Source organism: Pithys albifrons, chromosome 4, assembly GCF_047495875.1.
Source record: "Pithys albifrons albifrons isolate INPA30051 chromosome 4, PitAlb_v1, whole genome shotgun sequence".
Classification (NCBI taxonomy): domain Eukaryota; kingdom Metazoa; phylum Chordata; class Aves; order Passeriformes; family Thamnophilidae; genus Pithys; species Pithys albifrons.
This window is the reverse complement of record NC_092461.1, coordinates 81,176,204-81,198,747: the sequence shown is the minus strand read 5'-3', so window position 1 is coordinate 81,198,747 and position 22,544 is coordinate 81,176,204. Positions and strand designations below refer to the sequence as shown.

At 37.2% G+C, this 22,544-nt stretch overlaps 1 protein-coding gene across 13 annotated transcripts in view; it reads right to left on the bottom strand.

Annotated features, from left to right (window-relative positions):
* PTPRM (protein tyrosine phosphatase receptor type M) overlaps positions 1-22,544 on the bottom strand; it is a 467,851-nt gene that overhangs the window by 145,969 nt on the left and 299,338 nt on the right. For 7 of the 13 annotated variants that reach the window (XM_071554786.1, XM_071554789.1, XM_071554792.1 and 4 more), the window contains one exon: positions 6,875-7,007. In XM_071554786.1, coding sequence (XP_071410887.1) covers positions 6,875-7,007 — 133 coding nt within the window. Of the gene's footprint in view, positions 1-498; positions 529-6,874; positions 7,008-22,544 lie in introns of all 13 variants that reach the window. The other 6 variants (XM_071554784.1, XM_071554787.1, XM_071554785.1 and 3 more) reach the window with 1 other exon arrangement.

Genomic DNA, 22,544 nt, shown 5'->3' with positions numbered 1-22,544 from the left:
CTGCCCTCATATTTTAGTGCTCTCTCCTTTGAGATTCACTCCAGAAATGGTAACTCATGGCGTTTATGTGTGATCATTACTCATGACAAAGTAGTAATATGTACACAGCAACAAATGGAAATGCTTGTACATGTCTAACCAATGCTATATTTTCAACAGAACAAATGAGAAAAAACCTACTTAATAAATTCTAAAAAAATACTTAAGACATGAAGATTTCTCATTGACATGGTAGGGGTATTTATGCCTACTACTCAATTAAGAAAACTTGTTACATAATGATATCCAAAGGACTCTAATGCACACTATGAGGCATAAGAAACTGTTATAAAGCTAAAAGCTAAATATTTCATTACATTACTGAGCATGTTGTTTTCAGCTTGGTAAAACTTTCACAAAGTATGCTTTTATAAAGGAACTTTCAATATTAGCATTCACTACTTAGGCATGGAACAACATGGCAGAAAGTGTGTCTCTGATGACAAAGAAGTTACTTACAGGTAATAAGTGTAGGAGTGATAGCTTCTTCTGCCATGATGGTGGAAGGATTAGGCAGTGGTGGAAAAGATGTAATGGAAGGAAAGAAAAGTCAAATATTAATGTATGAAAAATCAAGATGAAACTGAGACCTGAACTGATGACACAAATGAATGCATATCTGGCCATATCATGCAGTGTGTCTGGAATAGACAGATGACATATCCAATCTCCACAAAACTTTGAGCAATAGAATATATAATGCATCTCCAACTGTTAAATCAAACCACCTTAATCACCTTAAAGTATCTGTACTAAGTAATCTCAGATATGTGCATATACTACACACACAAACACTTCCAATTAAAGTGCTAAACCACCTGTGATTACACAACTGCATAGGAATAAGGATATGAAACTTCTAGCATGGTGTTAGAAGGTTAGCAATGCAGAATTTCAGAATATGTATTAAGTAGCTTCCTTTCCTGTCATAGGACTGTAGAATCCTTTATTTACTTAAAGAAATGAGTTCTGCCATTGACAGGACTTGAACTTGTTTCCAGGGAGGAAAAATCAATGGCCACAGCTTTTTTAATATCTCAGCTTTTTAATAGCCTTTTAAATTCGGAAGAAAAAGATACTTAATGTCATACAAATAAAAAGGCTATCCTTGGTGGCTAAAATTTTTGGTGGTATTTTCTCACATGACAGAGATAAAAATAAGAACTGATCCTGTATCCACATTATTTCTGCCTATGCAAATGTCACAAAAAACAACTTGGGAGACCTGGCACTACCATCTTGAGAACTATGGGCTCAGTCAGTCTTCCATAACCTCTTGTGCAGCCACATTCTCCACTCAGCCATGCTCTGTGTGAGCATAAAGTATAGAAGCCCTCCAGCTATGCTCTTCTGCTCTACATCTTTCCCTCCCTCAGTTAAGAGTCCATTACAAGCAGGACTGCAACTCTCCAAAAGGGGCAAGTTTCAACCTAAATGAATTCCATATATTGACAGAAATTAAAAAAAGCTGGAGATCTTAAAATTTCTCTGAGCATAATGTCAAGTAGCATTCACATGTTGGTAAGATAAAAGACTGAAAGGAACCATGTAGGCATTTGTAATTTTTACAGCACATGCATACAGACCTTTGACTACAGAGGAAACAAGTAAACAGGCCTTGCAAAGGACTATAACGTTAACTTGCCTCTGGCTACATGCTTCAGGCATCCCTTTGAAAACTAGGCTTTCATCAAATTTTCTCTCTCATCTTCCTTGTGTGAAGATGCCGTTAGAAATATTTCCCAGTTTTTATTCCCATTTTTCTGATGCAAACAGTATTGTTCAAACACAAGAGGCTACATACTGAATATTTAATCATGTGGCACATCTGGAAAATGCATACCTGTTAAAGCTGCGTTTTAAAAAGATATCTAAGAATAGAGTAAGTGGCAAGCTGCAAAACAGCTACACTTCTTCCATCAGCACATACCCCACTGCACCCAGTAAGGAGCACAGAATCAGGTCCTGTGAAAGCAGAACCGCTCACCTGCACTATTAGAAAGGGACTGTTTTCTGGTTCAGTCATAATTATATTTCCCTCTGCTTTTCATTTCAGAATTACTTATTCTCACACCGATTTAGAATCTCATGACACTGCCAACTCTGTTTCTTGCCATATGTTGTCATAAGAGAGATTTAATGGAATTAGCACAAATGTTCTCATACTTCTAAAAGATGTATAATAATTTGAGAAATAACAATAAATACAATTAATCAGTGAAGCACCAATGGTACTTATATGCAGAATTCTGACAGGTATGTAATAGAGATAAATTATTCTTTATGAAAAAAATGCTGAAAATCCAGGAGCATTAATTTGTGTAAATGTCCCATTAAGAATTTGTGTAAGATGAGAAAAATTGGAAGTCTCAAGCTCCAGTTATTTTTATATTACTACAGTTGTGAGATTTTCTACATAAAAGTCCTTGAAAAAGAGCATGGTGGTTTTTGACTCTCAGGAATATCATACACTGAAAGAAACCAGCAAAAAGAACAAATTAAAATCCTCCAGAAACAGGAAGTTTTATACCTGCAAGTCCTCAGGCCACATGCTAATGCATCATTCACAAGTGAATGGATTTAGCTTTCTTAGTAAATATGGACAAGTTCCATTTTACTTCCTACACAGCAAATACAAACTTAATTTTCTGTCTGTGAATGAAAAGTCCTTTTCTGTTAAAAAGACTGATGCAAAGATTTTGGCCAACCTAGGACAAATATTCTGATAAGCATGGCTCTTCAGTCACTTCCCAGTAATGAGTTTATTTTATGTCAATAAACTGTTTCTGCATATAGTGACAATAGAAAGCATTTTTATATCCTTTAGGACTGAAGATGTAAATAAATTTCATGAATATCGCTTGTAGAATAAGGTCCCACTATAAAATTTACCAAACCCAGCACTGCTGGCTGCAGGATTGTCCCATTAGAAGGGAAACTTCTGGAACTGTGTCATTACCACAGTATTTTCTTTCATCACCTTGCTTTCATAGCTGCCTTAGAGGGAAAAACAAGGTTCAGAGAGAGGAGGCTGGAATTTTCCTCCAGCCTGATTATCTTCAATTTCTATCCTAACTGCTTGAAATTGTTGGCAAAGGTGTATGTATAACTGAACAGCCTGATTTGCTATCAGGGAATGGGAACAAAGCATTTCCAGCACAGCTCCACTGAGTGCAAAAGCCTTGCTTATCCATTGCCAAGAACCAGGGTCTCTGACTTAAACAGATGCCACAATTAGATATATTAGAAACTATTGGAAGACTCAGGCATAAAGACAGCTGAAAACAGAACTAAAGACAGACAAAATAACCCCTTTAAGGAGAAATGCAATGATCAGAAAAACTCCATTCTACATGAGAAATACAAAGCACAGCTGAGGAGAGGAAAGCTTATTGGCATTAGTCTGACTTCAGAGAAAAGAATCACCTCATTGGTATTACCCTATGGGTATTAGGAGTAGCTGGCAGGTGGCAGGTGTCTAGTCCACATTATATGACATCTTTTTGCAGGAACATGAATGTATAAAGAAAAGATAGAACAGAATAAAGAACTCTGATCAACCTAGTGGAGAGAAAAACAGGAAAGCATGAAGTCTTCCCCCAACCCAGGTGACAAGTTTACAAATTTGGTTTATTTCAGTCATAGCCTGAGTGTCCACCCAGAAAATGTTTCAGTATTCATGATGTTTCTACCCTCACTAGTGACTCTGTACCATACACAGAATCTCTCTGTGACCTGGTTTATAATATAATTACTTCAGAAGACCACTATATAGTGAAATTAATAATGCTGCCTAATGACTACTGATAACTGCAGAACTTCTCTACATACTGCTTTGATAGTGGCCATATCCAAAGCATGTCTGTGTTGCACTGAAAACTACTTTCAATGCTGGTCTTCTCCACTTGGCTACTGAATCAAAAGTTCTAGAGACTGACCTGTGAAAAATGGTGGTGCCTGGCACCAACCAAGCAAAGAACAGCTGTTGAGTGAAATGAGGTAGCTTTTAAATGAATGTGTTGGACAAAGTCATGAGTATCACATACGTAAAATATGCTTTCCAAATCCCTTGCTGGTGGAAAGAAATGGTTTGAAATTAAGTTAATTAAGCACTGTGAAGCCCAGAGACAGACTAAGTTTAATCTACTGGTGTGATCTGGTGATCAAGTCCACAAGACTCTGTTCTGTGAAAGAACAAATAACATAAAGTATGTGCACTGGGATAGTGGAATGTGAACGGGATATTGCTGTAGCCAACTTCAAGCACGACAAGTTTCAGAGCACGTAGGCTCAGTGTGGTGAAAACAGGCATTGTAGCCCAGACAGTCTGCTCATAATAGTGCAGAGAACAAAGTGGTTCTCAGGCGAAAGGTGACACTGAATTACAAGGTGCTATTTTATTTTTCACTCAGATCTTTATGCCAGTAAAGCTCCTGGTAAAGTAAATGAAATAAAATGATCAAGTGCAGTAGTCAAACGATGCGGTAGCTTGATAAGATTGTTTCCCAAAGTAGCACCTGAAGTACCATAAAACTGCAAAACCACTACAGTTATACTAAGCTTGTGGTATGATTTATACATTTTCTTCAAATGCATAATGTATACACAGTAACTGAACCGAGGTGAAACCATAGGGCCTCTCAGCAGCCTAGTGAATTAATGCACCAATAACAATCTACTGAATAATCGGTTCATTTTTTGCTTAAGTCATGAGTGTAATCATATTCAAGATCTCCTATGCTACAGCAGATGCTTTAGAGGCCTGGGACACAATATACCCAGCTCCTGAAACTCTCATTAAAGCCTGGTTGCATCCTGTTACACAAATGGACCATTCTTACTTTTTAATATTCACTTCAACTCATTTCAGTTTGTTTTGCTCAAGGCTGCAGTATCATTCTGGGATATGTTTAAGATAATGGTATTGTTCTTTCTGTACTACACAATGCAATTGTATGTATTTGCTAACAGTTCCGGGACTTGTACTTCCAATAGTTTCATCTCTGTCACAAGCACATTTATTCCAAACCCCAAAGAAGCTTACATAATGCACTTTTCTTCTACCAAAAGAATTAATATGAATAATAATTACTCTACTGTGGTAGACAGAAGGAATCAAGCATCCTTCTGCATTAATGCAAACACTTAGGATCTGAGACCTCCCCCCTTTAACAATTAGATTATCAGAGTTTTTCCCTAGAGAATTAAGCAGGAGCTGGCAGAGCATCCATTTAACTGGAGACCCTGACACCTTATTCACTTTGAAACTATTTGAATCATTTTGCAATGCTTCCCTTTCAAAATTAAAAACTTGTCTCCCTTGGGTGAATACATTCTACCTTTGGCAGAAACACTTAAGGAGAGGTTCAGAATTGGAAGAGAGAAAATGATGAATGCTGCTCAGGAATTGTGTGAAGAAGGACTGGCCAGACAATGCAAGAAGCTTTCCTCCCTGCATGCAAAGTGCTGTGTCTGGCCCTAGGGAGGAGTTTGGGAGTTCAGCTGTTAAAATTGAAGGCATGAATGATGCAAGAAATCAGAAGTGGGAAGAAGAAAGTACTGCAAAGTCAGAATAGATTTTAACCTTGCTACACTGTACTTTATTGAGCAGATTCAGTTGCTGGGTCAATTTCATTGCCCCAGTCAGACTTACCCTGGGGCTTAAGTCTCAGTCTCTTCTGTATAGCTGCTTTAGCCCACTTTACCTACCTCTTCTCATGACCTAGCCCCCAGCCCTGGCCACAGCTCATCTTACTCTTCATAGAGCCCTTCTAACTCATAGCCCTGCTTCTGTCTTCAAGGAGAGTGAAAAGCAGCTACTTCTGTTGCCTGCCCTGAGGCACTGTCAGACAGCTGCCTCCTTTGCTGTGCACCTCCACTGTTCAAATTCTGGAAGAAATTCAGGCAGCTAAGAGGTTTTGACCATCTCAGACCTGTCAAACTAGTTAAGATACAATTAAATCATGTAGTGTTGGGATGAGCAAAATCAGGCCAGGATTGCTCTCAAAAAAAGACATGGAGATAATACAAAGTGCATAGCAAGGAGGTGCAGGGTTATGGGACAATAGGGAGACTGTGGCAGAAGCAGAAGGAGAATTTGTGACAGCTTCTTTACACAGCACTTACACACTCCCAACCCCACCTCTCACAGCTGCAAATCTCACATTTCTCATGATACAACCTAAAACCTTAACTCTATTTCCTAATTAATTTCTCCCAACATAGACTTAGCTTCCAAGATCACATAAGGGTCTTTTGCTTATCTATGCCACCTTCCTAGATAAATTTTTCCTGCTACTGTTTTTCCTTTTACAGTGTAGAGAAAGGCAAACAGTTCTAAAAGACTGACACTTCTAATAATGTAGCAGTTTTCAAATGATATTCAAAGCAAAACGATCTCAATGCAGGAGTGTGTTGAAACAGCATTTGGAAACATTCAGCAACCTTGTAACATTTTCCTTTGTTTTCAGGGAATGAAGTTTAGGCAGAACAATATACTCCCCATTCTTAGCACAAACCACCTTAGCTGTAGTTCCTGTTTGACTAAGGGTTTCTTTTACATGCAAGAATGAAACTACATCTAATTTCCAGCTGTTCTGTTGAATAGAGTGGAGATTCATAGGGCAGATATTCTATTACTAGAGTCCATCACGCAGTACATATAAAAAGTGCTAGAATCATTAACCTCAAGTTATAATATATATAACAAAGACAGAAACATTAATTCTCTGTGGACACGAAGGTGGGCTGGACACTTTTAGCAATATCAAATTGAGAACAGCCATAGGAGATGCAATATGACTTTATACATAGAAAATATACATTAATTGCTCACCTTTTCTTCATTACCAGCACGACCCCCAGAAATATAATGACAAATAGCAAGATGCCTGCAATGACTCCAGCAATTTTAACAGTATGGTCAGTCTGTTTCTCAGGCTCTGGATCTGGTTTTCGAGTGGCAGCCCCTATGGAATCAATAAAAGAGGAAAAAGAAAATAAGGGTGTTATTCTTTCGATGTTTGTATACTTAACCTACCGATGTCATTAGTCTTATCCAGGGCCAACAGATATCAGTGTTTGGTCTTTTAAGAAAAAATCCTGCTTTCATATGCATTGTTGGGAATGTAATTCTTCATATTGTTCCAAGACCTCAACACAGGTCGGACACCACTGTCAGTCCTAACCCTTTTACAGGAGCCTCTTCACAGAGTCACAATTTTCTATATTTTTATCAACTATGCTGGCTCCCTTTTCTTTCTGCCATTTAGACACTTGCTCACAACACAATAACTATACTAATCCTTTATCCAAATTTGATTTGCTGGAACATTTTCCTCAATTATTTTTCATAAATGAAGCTGTAATTCCATAACATATTAGCTTAAACACCTGGAAAAGTGAGATAAGCTCATTTACCACGCATTTTACCCGCAATTGTTTTTCACACAATAGACTTTTTTTTTTGCCTTTGGAAATCTAAATCTAGGTCACATCTGGTAGGAAGAAAGACTCCTTCTAAGCAATTTATTCACAAAGTGGGAAGCAGCTGATGATCACACCACTGGCACCTACATTTAATATCTGTTTAAATGAGATAACCAGTGCCTTACAGCAGCTACTGTCTTAGCTCTTCCAGCTTCTCCATTTAAAAAAAATAACATCGTTTGTACTGTTTACTGCATAATGTGATGGAACGTCAAATCCATGTCTGATGAAATATCCATTTCCCTTACTAAATGAGTTCAGGATGAAAAACGTTAAGGAAGCAGCATTCAATTCACTAAGCTGATTTCATTCTTTATGGACTTCCATTTTTTTAAAAAATCAAAACGTGACAGCATTCATCATTTGAGGCACCATGCCATAAAGTGGACACAGGGATTTATGCATTGCTTTCCTGCTATAGCTTTTTTGGGGGAGAAGGAAGAGAGCCTAAGTGAAGTGTAATATTTTACAAACACATTCTTATCTCACTGTCTGGGTTTTGGAGAGGACTTTGAAAGTGTCAAGTATATTTTACTTATTTCTTTACTTCCTTTTTTTGGAAAGAAAGCAAATTAATGACCAATTTAAATACAGAGATATTTTTTGAAAAGTGAAATGAAAACATTTCCAATGTCTCTTCTCAGATCTAACCAAGATATTCTAAGATGGAGAGTACTTCTGAGTGCCCACAGTTAAAAACACTTTGGCCTACATCTTCAGAATTCCTTGCCAGGAGGAATGCCAGGAAAACTTGCCATAAAAGTGATAACCATTAATCAAAACATACCTAGAGCTAACTGCAGGAACCAGGTTCTTTGGAAAAATCCGGCCATGGTACTTAGCATGAGTGCTAAATCAGAGAAGATGAACTGCTGCCTGTCTCTGTGCCCAGTCCCACAAGAATATTACTTTGATACAAATGCACACATAATGTGGAAAAATGCAAAAGCAAAATCCTTGCTTTGTATGAATAAAGGTAACAAAATGTGGCTCTGTATTTTCTTCAATATAGATGCATGAAATTTCAATATAAACAGTTCTATTTTTATTTTCCTCTGTCATATATAAATTATTTTGTTATACTCTATATTGCTGTAATCTTCACAGAACTCAAAAGTGCACTAGATATATAGAGCATCTTCATGCAAAAAGCAGCTCTTGAGCTAAACTTGGCAAACAGGAGGCAGTGAATCAAGTATGATGCAAATGGTAAGACATTAGAAGGACTCCAAAGTACTCTTTTAAATCTAAAATCCAAGCAAGAAAGAATGTGAAGTCAACAAGTAGTAACTTTTTAGATGCAACTTCTAAGACTGATTCCTTCCAGACTATATTGTTAATTATCTCCTTTAGGCTACCCTACCCTACTGGAATAGTCATCAGTAATGCCTTCCTAAAAACAATTTCTGCCTTATGATTTCACTCCTTTCATTAAGCTTTCCAGTATTACTTTGGGGAACATGAGTGCTAAACAGTAAAAGTAATTGAAGGCAACCTCGCTATATTTTCACAGACAACTCTCAACTATCCAATGTGTTCTATCTCAGTGTCATGTCTCTCTTTGACAGCTCATGGTCCTCACTTCATTGGAACTAGCTAGACGTAAACTATGCCAAGGAGATAATATCAAAACTGTGTTCAAAGCACACATATTTTCTGCACATGATGGAGGACATCTTTCATGAAATGCCTTCAATGACACAAATTGTCCCCTGGGAGCCACGGACAAGCTGGGGAATCCATCACTATTGCAGTATCTCCAAAGAAAGCCTACACAAGAATATACAGAGACTAACCATCAGGACACTCAAAATCCCATATCATATCATATCATATCATATCATATCATATCATATCATATCATATATCAATTATCCGATTGAGGGATCATCCCAAATTGTTTATGAAAACACATGTAATACCACTCCAAGTTAAAAATAGTATAGAGCTTCTCAGAGTGATGGATTCAGCCTGACACGTAATAGAGATTGTTTTAAACTGGAAACATAATGTTTGACAAGCTTTTTAAAAACTTCTATAGTTAATTATTATAAACCCCTCAAATATTGGCATTATGTCAATTCTCTGGTATTTCAATTCAGCAACTCATTAATTCTCCAACAGAATGTTGCTCCCTTCCTGGTGTCAGTGCATTCCAAAATCTACTTGGGTAAACAAATGAAATTTGCCACCTTTCACCTCTCTTGAGCAACCCTTGAGTCTTCTGATGCTAGAAATTTGGGATTAACTTTGGTCATTTTGTTTAATACTGTTTATTCCTGTAATATATTTCAGTTTTTCTACAACTGGATTTTTAAAAATTGTTGTGTTCTAACCCACTCTTTATCCCTCTCAGCACTCTGGTTTTATATCAACATCAGATGGACACTGAACATGTCACCAGTGTACTATTTGTGAAATGGGCATCTTTTTCTTCAGTGAAGTGTTTAGTTTTCAACTCTTTCTGAGTTAAAAGTCATTCAAATTTACCTCTGCTGAACACTACATAACATTTATCAAGAGAGCAAGTCGAGTTGGTACTGTACTGCCTCTTCATTCATTTGTTTTTGTCCTGCTGGAATTCTTCACAGTCCTCTGTGAACTCTGCTTGCATCATCATCAAGAGCTGCTGCCCCAACAGTGACTCTTCCATGCATTTAATAAACATACCATACAGCATTTAATATTAAATCTTAAAATGCTTTAGCTATGACAAGCAGTGTCACTTCACTTCTCCCTGGTTTCTGTCTGATAGGTAGGTGTTGTTCCAGAGTGGTATTTGCCTCTCGCCTCATAATTACTTCTTAACTGACTTTTCACCTATAGCCACCCAGGCAATTGCACTGGCACCATGGAGAGGAGGGTGAGCTTTGCCTAAGGGGATTGAGGCAGCTGGGGGCAATAGTTCTGAAATTCATTTTGCCTCATGATAAACTGTAATGTCAATTTTTGTTTCCATGTTTTGAAGAGAGATTTGGAAAAGCACTATTGTAAGTCTAAAAAAAAGATGCTGTGGTTTCTCCTTTACTCTGCTGTACTGACACATGCTACAAAAATTGACTCAAAAATTGACTTCATTACAGAAACAGTGTTACTATGCACTATTGTACTGTGATGCTATGGCAGTTTCTTTATTATTATTGCTGTTTCAACCATTTTCCTGACTCAGTAATTTTTAATTTCCTTCATCACCCTAGAGCCTTTAAGAATACACAGCCACAAGACTAACCCTGTATCTCCAGTAAAATATCTGGGTTTAATGACAACAATGCATGTTGATGCCAAAAGCTGAGCTATGCCCACTGCATTTTCCTCACACCACCAGACCTAATGACTTCCTTGGATTTTTTTTGTTCGTTTTAGTTTTAAGGTTTTGATTCTACCCTTGCATACAGAAGAGTGACTTTAAACCTTGCAAAATAACCTCACTTCTGTTCTTTAACTAAGACTGTCTGGGCTAGAGGAGCTACAAGAATCAAGACCAAACTGACACATCCACTGCGGTGCACCTTTAGAGAGACAATAGGTCAGTGAAGGGCAGAGAGTGCAGGATATCTCAAGGGAGCTGCTTAGAAAATGAAAGGACAAGGAAATGTTTCCTGCCAGTTTAAAAAGGATTAAGGTGCTGACTTGGGAAAGTCTTTACTTGATCAAAACAAACTAGAGTGCTTCCTGCCAGAAGTGAAAACCAGAGATACACTTACAGATAAACCCTAAGGTGTCACAAAACCCCAGGCTTCCTGCACTGAATAAAGTGGAAGAAAGTAACATTGCTTAGTTCCACACCCTTGATACTTACTTTTTTAATTAATCTAAGCAATTCCAATTTCTCTTTTACTTATTTATTTCCCATTCTTTGCGGCTACCTCTGCAGCAGGTTTTAAAATGTGAAGTATCTTTTTTTTCCTCTACTTAGAAAGGCATTCAGCTGGCCTGATTCACGACTTTTGCTCATGGGTCCTATTTTGTTCAGTACTTTGCAATCCCCAGTGATAATATTTCTACGCAGTATTCATGGAACACCTGAAGATAGTATTTCACTTACATTTTACTCTCAAGACATATTTCATTAATTTTTTCTTAAGATTGCAATCTCCTTCTCTGAAGTTTAGTGATTACTCAGTCACTTTATGACATCTTTTCTTTATATTGAGAACTGAATTATATTCTAGTTGCTAATATTTAGTGTCTGCCATACTTTAAATTCTTAAATTACTTTGTGTAGTTAAATTTCTATTTCCGTACCATGGGCTAGAAGATTGTGTAACAAAAACATCCTCTCTTTTTGAAGAATTTCTAGTTCTCCCACTTCCTTGGGTGGAAAATTTCCCTTTCTCACTCAAAAGGCACAAGCATCGTGTTACTGATCAACCTCAAGGTTTCCTAAAGAATAATCTCTGACAGGTAGTTCATGGATAGAAAAGGTGGAGAAGAACTATTTCTCATAAAAACAGAAGCTAAGTCCCTTTGCTGATTGAACTAGCCAAGCAAAATATAATTCTTTTGACTCAGAGGCAAATGTTAGCTTGTTTTTCAAAACCAATTAAAATGTTCTTTAGTAAAAAAAAATGGACTTCTACCAAAAGGAATAAAAAGTCTCTCTCCTTTTCTCCTTGTAAATGAATGAAGTTTGGACTCGCTTCTCAATGTTTCTCAGTCCCTTCCAAAAAAAATTACTTAGAAATGACTTACTACTATATAGAATAGATTGACCAATAAAATAACTCTGGCTCAAAAGTCCATAAGCTGCTGGTTATACATTCAAAGAAAGGAATAAGATTAAAAGATGTTACAACTAAAAACTAGCTGTAGACAAAGTAACCTTTAAAATATCTAGATATTTTTCTATATGAGTCAACAAATAATCCCTTCCATTAACTAACTAGACCAATCTCATTATATTTCTCCCACTCAAGGCTGATGATTCTTACTGACTTTCTTATTCCTTTCTGCAGCTTTAAGCTCTCAAAAGGTATTTGCTGGATAAGTCACTTCCAAGCCTTTTGGTGTTGCAGTGACTGATGTAATGGCTCACTTTACAAGGCTTTAAAGTAATAATACGGTTAGTTCAGATCATCCTAGTTTCTAGTCAAACTTGAAACTAACTTTTTGAGTTAGTAACTAGCTCGTGATATTTTTATGCAGGCAGTGTGATTCAACTATCACATCTCAGCACCTACTTTTGAATTATTTCACAGAGCAAGTCAGGAAAATGAAACATTATACCCCCGTGTGACAGCTGCACTGTGATTAGGTGGCAGAAATCATGCAAAATGGTATCAGGCAGAAGTGAAGCAGAGAGATGTGATGCTTCCTTGGAACACTCATCACTAGGATACTATTGTTCCTGCCACAAGGTAAGAAGACTGAAAGATCAGAGAACTTGGCTTTAAAGACTCTGCCCACGCTCTCCAAGGACAACATGAATTACAAAGGCTACTATCATTATTACTCTCTATTTGTATGATAGTAGGATCTAGAAGCTGTAAATCAGACTGGGAGCCCCACTGTGCTAAGAACAGTGCAGGCACACAGCAAAGCAATCTTTGCCACTAAAAGCATACTGCCTAGCTGAACTAGGCTGTAATAGGTACATGTAGCAATCACACATGGAAGGGGGAGGCAAAAACACCTAAGAAAATGCATGTACAATACCCATCCTCCTGCTCTTCTAGCTACCTGCTATCACTCAGCATTTTTAGTTGGTACCACAGTACAAAGAGATCTTCAAGAGTGATTTGAGAGACAGAGTAATGGTTTTATGGATGATATTGTTTGGGGTGTTTCAGGGAAGGAAGCAGCATAAGGGTTTATAAACATAAAGGTAGGAAAAGCAGAGGTGCTGTAAGTAAAATGCTTGATAAAAGGCAGTATGACAAAGAAAGTACACTAATAGGTCTGTGCTATGAAAAGGGTATGAAAAGGGGTGCTCCATAGGGGTAGGTCCTTCTCATAAATTTCAAATGACCAACAGGAAACTCAGTCCTGTATCATGTAAAACACACATGAATGGGGCAGTGAGTACAAAATGACAGGTCTCCTCCAGAAATTTCCACAGTATTTCCACCCTCATCTCAGCCATGGCTGCAGAAAACGATACCCTCATTTTTAAATCTGAAGCAGCATTACTGATGTTGTGAAAAGACAAGCCAGTCCAACATGCTTTTTAGTTGAGTTTCAAGTCCATTCCAGATGCCAGCATTGGAGACTGTCTTGGAGAAGACCCAAAACACATACAGATTTGTAGATGAAATGAATTACCACCCTGGCTATTCTGTTTATACTGTAAGTGACTGGCATTCAGTCCTCATCTGCTAGCCAGCATGTATTCTGCTTAACAAAGTCTTTGTTTTATTAGTCCTGGTAGAACTCCAGCTAAGGGCGAGTTTTCCCTTGCCATCCTCATTGTTAACTTTGCAATCAGTATTCCTCATTCTCCTTCAAAGCTGCAGGGTTTATGTCCACATGGGAGAAGTTACAAGGTGTTGTTGGGCAGGGAATACTTTCTGCCAGAAGGTGGTTTTGATCAGTATTTTTTCAGTTTTCTCACTCTTCTCCATGTCTCAAATATATTAGTTTTGTAAATGTCTCAGAGTAAGTTCTGTTTATTTCTCTTTTTACAGTATTTTTCCTTACTGTTCCCAGTTTCTTTTGGAAATGCTCATGTATAAACTGCTCTTTCTACATGGCAGAGATTATGTTTTCCTTCTATTTTGCTAATCACAGGAGCCATTTAAATGTTGAAATCAATGTAGCCTGATTCTCCCTCCTATGACATGCTAGTGCTCACAAATCTATTTTTTAATGTCTGGGGAAAAGTGCAAGCAGCACTTACACTTTAGTGGGATAGGATTTTCTTTTCCATTTATGTTCATCAGTAGAATACATATTGCCATGTGCAGATCCTCTTTTGCTAAAAAAAATTTTTGTACTTCCACATGACAACCATGTTGGTTTGGTACATTTTTTATTTGGGATTTTTTAAATGCAGGAAACAACAGACTTGTTAGAAGGTCTGTGGTAAGAAGGGACTATCAAAATAAGGCTTTGCTATGCAACAATAATTATGAATTATTAATTTTGTTTGTGATACTCTTTAGGAAAATGTAAATATAGGTGACAAAGAACTGCCTGAAAAGAAATGCAAAGAACTACTTCACTGACGAATAGGGCTCATTTAACTGACTATCAAATAAATTGCATCTCTCACTGGTGGATGATTCATGTTGGTCCATGTGAGCAGAAAGATGGTTTTGGTTAAACATCTGTGTTTCTGGTTGTCAGGAATAGTTAACATTCATAATGAAACATGCCTGAAACAAATAAAGTTCCCAGTTAGACACATATCTTTTGGTCTCATCACAATCTACTTTTTAACAGGATTTTAATCCAGACTCAGACTGGATTTTTCTGGAGATTGTGTTTTTTTTTCAAAAAAGGACTTACAAGGAAACAAGCAAGCAAGTACTGATAAACAACTCATTTGCTCCTTTGCAACAAAACAACCAACCTTTCTGCTAGCTCTTATTTTCCGTTTTCTTTTAACCCACGAAATTTAAATAATTAAAATTCATAAAAATTTTCCTCTCTAGTAGGTATCCAAGGAGTTGGAAGCCCTCATTCATTCTGGATAAAAGTGTAAACCCTTAGACTTTAATAGCACTGAAATCGTAAAGGGATGTTTAAAGCATACTTAATAGATCCATCACAACCAGAAATTATTAACAAGTCTCAAATATACAGAGATAGTGTATCTCCTTCTTGGAAAAAAATAATTTACTAAGGAAAAAAATATAAAGTTCTTGGAAACTTAACGTTGCAAATGCCCCTAAGGGTACTCCTACACACTACAGACTATTTTATGAAGAAAAAAGGGTGGTTACATATTTATAAATGCTAACAATGTGTGGCCAAAGAAGCAGCCACAATAGTGCACATCACAGACTTTAATGTCAAAAAAGAGAAAAGCAAAGGCAGCAGATCTGAAAGACAGATTCCATCACTGAAATAAAAGAAAAAATTCCTCCTGACTATTATGAAAAGAAGAAACTTGGGCCAAACTTTGCCAAACTACTCTCTGACTACCCAAACACAACAAAGGTCAATATGATGTGATGAGATGCAAATTTCTGATCAATGTTGACTGAGGAATTATGAGAACATACTTGCACCACATTAGCCGTATACATGTAGGTCTCATACTGAATAAGGATGAGGACGTCTTTGAAGGAGGCACCAACAGGGGCTGAAACTGCAGGTATCTCAGTACTTTGAAATGTAGGGCTTGTTGCCAGCTGATGCTGTATGACAGAGGTCCCACTTGCAGCCATTGGAAGTGTAACTGCACCTTACAAACCTGACTTTAGTGAACAAGAAGTCATACAAGTATAGTGTACAATGAGGGGAGCCTTTACACCTAAAACAACTGTTTTTATGGTTCTCTACATAACCCCAAACCAACAGCACTCAGAGTAGAAGAGAAACTCCCTCAAATGAGCTCTGAGCAAATGAAAGCTGTCAGTTGAGACTAATCCTGTTCATACACAATGAATTTTCTAAGCAAGTCATCACCACTTTCAGACCATCCCTACAGAAGCATCTACAGAAGCAGTGGACAGTTTATCATCATCCACACCACGGACATTTGCCTAAGGAGACTCTTGCTTTTAACACCAGATCTACACCTGAAAGTATACTGCGATGTGTCAAAAAATATCAGGCACTGCTGAACTATCTTCTAGAAACAGGAAAGCTGTAGATTTAAAGCCTGAGGAGGATTCTGCCCTTGTTTGGTGAGGCAAAATGTGACTTTCCGGTACTCAGTTGACCTCCACCAAGCAGGGAAGACATGAAGTCAGATAACAGTAATGTTTCTTGAGCTGACCTACTCAAGGTGAAACCCAGCTGCAGAATAAAATGTTCTTGGCCTAGACAAACACAGCTGTTTTATTTTCCATTCAATGGATCACATCCATCATGGGAGTAAAGCAGTGTGAAGCTATGGGTAGGAAGCAGTGCAGTGAGGTACCATCTTCTGATCTTGCTGTCAACTGAGGACTAAAGTACAGGAACAGTAGTGAAAAGTTCCCAAAGGAGAGTGAATGAAGGTTACTTTGCCAGTAGGAGGGGGCGGGCTGAAGGACAATGCAGTACAGGAACCCCCATGGAAGGTCTGTGTACTCATGGATTTTTTGGCCTGTGCTGCCACTGGTTCATAGATGAGGCTGACATTCCTAATGATTTCCACTACCAGTCTCCCTTCAGAACATATCCCTCATGAAGAGGGTTCAAAAATCCTTCAAAAACAATCACGCTCTTGGAACTTAACATTCCTTACCATCTATGTATTTTTTTGGAACAAAGCATAACACAGTTCGTTCTACTAAAAAATAAATGGAGTTATACATATAATAACTTATGCAGAAGTGCAAAAATATATTTGTGATAAATTTATAAAAACTAGGAAAAAAGACACAATTTTTTCTTTTAAAGCATTTCAGATTCAACACCATTGTGGGGCAAGAAGATTGGCTAGAGGAAGTGAAAAGGAGAATCTGCACAACACAGGAAAAATAATTCCACAGAATTCTGAATCAGTCTTTGTACGGATACAGTGTAGCAGTTCTCTTTTTCACATTTCAAAACCATTTAAAGTATTGCCAATGAAAAAACCTGTCCAGACTCAAACAACATTGAACACGCTAATATTCCGGTACAGGGACAGGGACAAGATTAGACTAGGCCTCCTCTGAACAGTTACCACTAATATACATTTCATTTTTCATATAGTTCCTGTAGGTTTAAAGGGTTAAAGGAAAATCTCCATCTCTCACATTTTATTAAGAATGCCTTAAACAGTAATTTTTATCATCAGTTCTTTTCAATTCTAATCATTGACACATTTACTCATAAGCAGAACTGGTCCAATTTAGTGACAGCATACTGAAAAGTGCAATGATTTTCCTTCAAAAACACTTAAAGAATACTTTATTTGCTTCTGACCAATGATGGTTTATCATTTTTCTTCAATTTCCCTTTGTATTTCTGATGTGAACTCTAAAGATGAAACAGAACCTGATAATACTTATTTTGCCTTTTGACAGCTTGAAACTGATGCAGGAAAGATTTTTGATTTTTGATTTTCACATTTTATAGATTTTAGGAACACAGTAGCTGTAGCAAAGTCGATTTTTAGTGGGTTAATATTTCCAGCAGCTTAAGTTTAATGTCTTTCTATCACTATCCCCTATCCCAGAACAGTAAGCTCAAATTCCTCAGCTGTTTAGTCTCTTGTTCAAGGTACAAGATTGAAGGATATCAGAAGAAGACAAACACAGGGCAGAGTGACCCAGAAGAAAGAACAATGGAAGAACTTCAGGAGCCCGAGGAAGAGGAAGACTGATGAAGAGGGGGTCTCATCGATCCCAGACCCAATTCCTGGGGGGTGGAACAGGGGTAGAATCAGGGCGGGAAGAAGGGCTGAACTGGAAATGTTTAAATTGATGATTGGATGGATTATATTATAAAAGCCATGGAAATTAAAGCTTGCCCATAAGCACGTCGATGTATTCCTGGGCCAGTCTGGGTGCTCATTAAAGTCACTACCTTTTATCTTATCTCCTACCAAAATTTGGCTTGGAGTCTTTTTTTGCAGACTTTTAAGGCATCCAAGCCATGTAAGACATCAACTTCTGCTCACTTTTATGCAAAACTGTGACTCAACTTTCATTTGTGTGGGAGTTTTCTATGTAAACAAAAACTTCCTAGTGGTCAGCAGCAACAGCAAACGAGATTAAGAGAAGAAAATGAAAATTCAAAAATTTTGAAAAATAAAGACTTGAAAATGCATAGATACACTTAAATGCCTTTCCCAGAGCTCTACAGTCATTAGTTCTTGCAAACTGCCATTACTGCAGAAAAAGCCATTTTCAATCTATTGTCTGAAGGTGTTTAGAATCCACCCATAACTACAGTCATGGCTTGCATAGTGTTAAGCAGACAAATGCAGTTTAGATATTTATTAAGATTTCAGTTATTTCAAGGAATCTAAATTGAGTGAATTGATGAAGCATTATTTTGCCAAAGGTAGCATGTTATGTAACTTTCAATTAAAGTTGTCAGTATCACTCTCCTCTTTGCTGCGCTTCTCTATTTAACGTTTACACAGCTGAGTGTTCATCTGTACATTAGCACAGGGGTAATCCATGTAATAGTGCATTACACATTTGTTAAACTCCTCAATGATAGAAACACCAGATTTGCAGTTTCTAAGAACTACAGATTATTTACAACTGGTCTGACATTCTATTTAAAATTAGAATTTTAATTGCTTAGCATTTTATCAATACAGTCAATAACTACAGATGGGAAACACTGAAATTCACAGCATTTTTTTAGCTACTAATTATAGATCTGAGTTTTTCTCTCTTCCCTTGTCTTTCCTCAAGTTTTCATTGTGATACGTGCAAGACATGCTTCGCTTTAAAAGTAAAAATGATAGGAATAGTTTTTTTATAAAGAAATTAAGTAACACACTATATGGCCCACAGTCATGCTCTAAAAATTACCTACTGGTATCTTTGTTTGTATTATTTGTTCTGCCTCTCTGTACATTGCTGGTGTTGAAATATTTTTGATTAGGTGTGATACTGACCAGTACCAGTACTATCTAGATGGCAGAGATTTCTTCAGTTTGTTAAGAATTTATCCTGGTCATTTCATTCATAGTGTTACTCTCCTAACTAGGTTTCGTGATTCCATTCTCTGTAATGAGATTAAGGAAAGTGGCCTCTCCCTCCCAAGTCCAACCTCAGCCTCACATTGTCCTAACATCCTCACATATCCTTACATTAAGATCACCCATTACTAAGAAAATAGATTACTTTTCAAGCTAGGATGAACCAAATAGACCCATCTTTAGTTGCTTAAGTTAAATGTGGCTCATTCACTTAATGAAAGAGATATCAGACACTGATACTTAGAATCGTATTCTTCTCCCAGCTTTGGACTGCAATGCTCAAATTTCCAAATCAGTTTTGTACTTGAGGGATATCACGTAGCTCCTGCAATGACTGAATTACCTCTGTGGCAGCCAACCTTTTAACTCATCTGAATAAAACACAAAATGTTTCTACAGTGTAAAACATATCTAATTAGGCTACCTGTCCTTCCTGAAAGGTATGGAAAGACTGGTAAGTTTTTTCTAGGTCATGGGATCTTCTGCAGCTGTTCCTGTCCCAGACCTGTAACACCACAGGCTCTGGCAATACAGCACCAGAGTATCTGAAGAACCCACACCTCCTGGGCCAAACACAAGTATCAATGGCCATAGCAAAACTGCTGATATGTCCCTTTGCAGTTTATTCTCTCTACTCTCCTACTTATGCAGGAAAGTTGCAAAGGTCCCACTGTCCCTAACCCAAGCTGTTCAGTGTACGACGAACTGAATGGGAGGAGGTCCTGAAGGCCTGTTCAGTGCCTCTGGCTTTTCTGTAGTTACTTGAACACATTCAAAATTAAGGCTGATAATTCATTTTCTGAAAACCTTAAAGGATTTATTAATATTACTCTAGAACATGAAGTACTTAATATCACTAATAGAATCCCACTGGTAATTGACTTCTAATCAACTCAGGTTCTCTACTGTCTACAGCTGAAAAGGTTTTGTATTTATATTATGGGTTATTTCACCATTTGTGATTTGTTATCAGCATTATTTTTAGGCCCTTTTAGGTCTTATAAACTTTAGCTCTTCCACAGGTGCTCTGTGGAAAATGTGCCTCCATTTAAAATTGCAGATGCTCTGGCTGCACTGTCTTACAGAAAACCTGACATTTGACTCTGTAACGTACTAGGGGAAAAAAAACGGGAGAAAAGGAAACAGCAGCTCCCATGGCACTCCTGTATCCTCTTAACATTTTCTTGTAACTATACTGTTTTATGGATGAAACTGTCACTGCAAAAATGACAAATGTAACACATAAAAGAACAAAAATGGGCAATAAATCACAAGTGACACTCCAGCCCATTGAAATGCATTCAGCCAGTGCTGCAGAAAGTACGAACATCTCCTTGTTTTGCATTCTGCACAGCTGAGCAAGAGGACCAGAATCCTTGAACAACGGGTACAACAATTGTTGGGGCCATCACAGAAAAACAGGCTTAGAATTTCACTTCGGAGAGTCAGATCCATTGTCATTCTGCTTTCCTCATTGCTTGTCCTTGCCATAGCATTGTAATATGGCTTTGACATTACAGCACACAGGGGCTCATTCTCCCCTGGATAACTATCCACAACTCCCACTGATGTAAACGTGTTCAAAACTATCAAGAGATGAATAAACTCCTAAAATGGTGTATTCAACCTGCAGACAGACGTATCTGCACATAGCTTTGTTATTACAGACAGTACTGTAGTCTCAGCCAGGAAACAGTGGGTTCTACATTACCCAAAACAGCACTTCAAGTTTCAACATGTCAGATTACATCTAAATCAATGTTACATGGTTCACAATGGAGAAAAAATGAATCTGAGAGTCTGTCCAGCCCATGTTTTTATACCTAAGATGCATTGTGAAGGACAACAAACTAGGTAAGTAGCAAAACAGTCCTTCTCAAATTTATGCTGTTGTCCTTTGTGTTAACAGACAGTGTTTTCAGTATTACTGTATAAAACTGACATTAAAAAATTTCATGTAGTTGTAATTTAATCAATCAATTATTTCAATTGATTTTTTTTCTCACTTTTACAGTGGAATGGTTGAGAACAGAATCTGACCCAGAATAGAGCAATAAATCTTGCTATGTGTTGAACAGACATCTAAAGAAGTCTGTATATTTAACTAAAATGCTAACTTCATAAGGCAGAAAAAGCTGACTGGGATTATTTTATAGCTGCTTTTAAAATGTTTATAAAATATGCTGCTCATTTAGACCTTAAGGTATGCAGGGTAAAAATCATCTAAACTTTAAGATTTTGCCACTATCTTTTTTAAAAAAATCTTCCAAATTCTTAAGTATCAGTTATTCTGCAACATTTCTGACGTATCTTGTTGTATCTGATTTGTACCAAGAATTTAATCTATGAAGATTCTACAATACAGAATTCTCTTTTCCAACTGCATGTGTAATTAGCAATGAGTAATAAAAAGGGTGTTCTATAGAAATCAGTCTTAATAATATCTAGTAAAGTAGTGGCTGTTCCACTAAATCACAACTGAAAATAACTTAAATATAAGCAGCACAGACATATTTCAACAATTAAGAAAATGCCTAAAAGAATGGAGGCCCTAATCATAATTCCAAGCATACTATTTTATCAGAATGCAGACAAAATAGATGAGGGCCAAGTGAATACCAACTATGGCCAATTTAAACCTATTACATGAAGTGTCTCTTACAAAACAGTGAAGCAAACTACAAATGATTTCAGTCTTTCTCAAAAACATGGATTTGTTATTCAACTTTACAATTAAAAGCATACAGTGACATCTACATGTGATAAGATTTTTTATAACCTTCTACATGATTTCAACTGTACTGTTAAACTGTTTTTATGAAAACAAGGAGACAGTATCACAAGGACCATTATCTTCATGTATACATAGTCTTTTTTCCTGGCTGACAGGTGTTAGATAGTTTGACATTCTCCCTGTCTGTTGGAGGATAGAGTCAATGGAGTGGATTTCAAGTTAGTTGCTTTTCATAAGGGTAACACTGAAAGCTAAATACTATTCCCTAAATTTGAATTCCTTAGTCATAAGTTATTGAATCAATGATAATAATGTATTCATCAATACTAACAACACTAATTTCCCTATTTTGGTTTGTAAGAGTCAAAATCACCCAGCTGCCTTTACAGCATGTTATCTTATGCTATAACCCAAGGACAACTACATTGTAGAGGTAGTTAAGTGCAACTGCAAGGAAGAGTTCCCTTTGCTACAGGCTGCAAAGGCATACTGAAGCAATGAGTGGCTGTCAAGATATTTAAGGCACCTAGCAGGTAATCCTGTAAG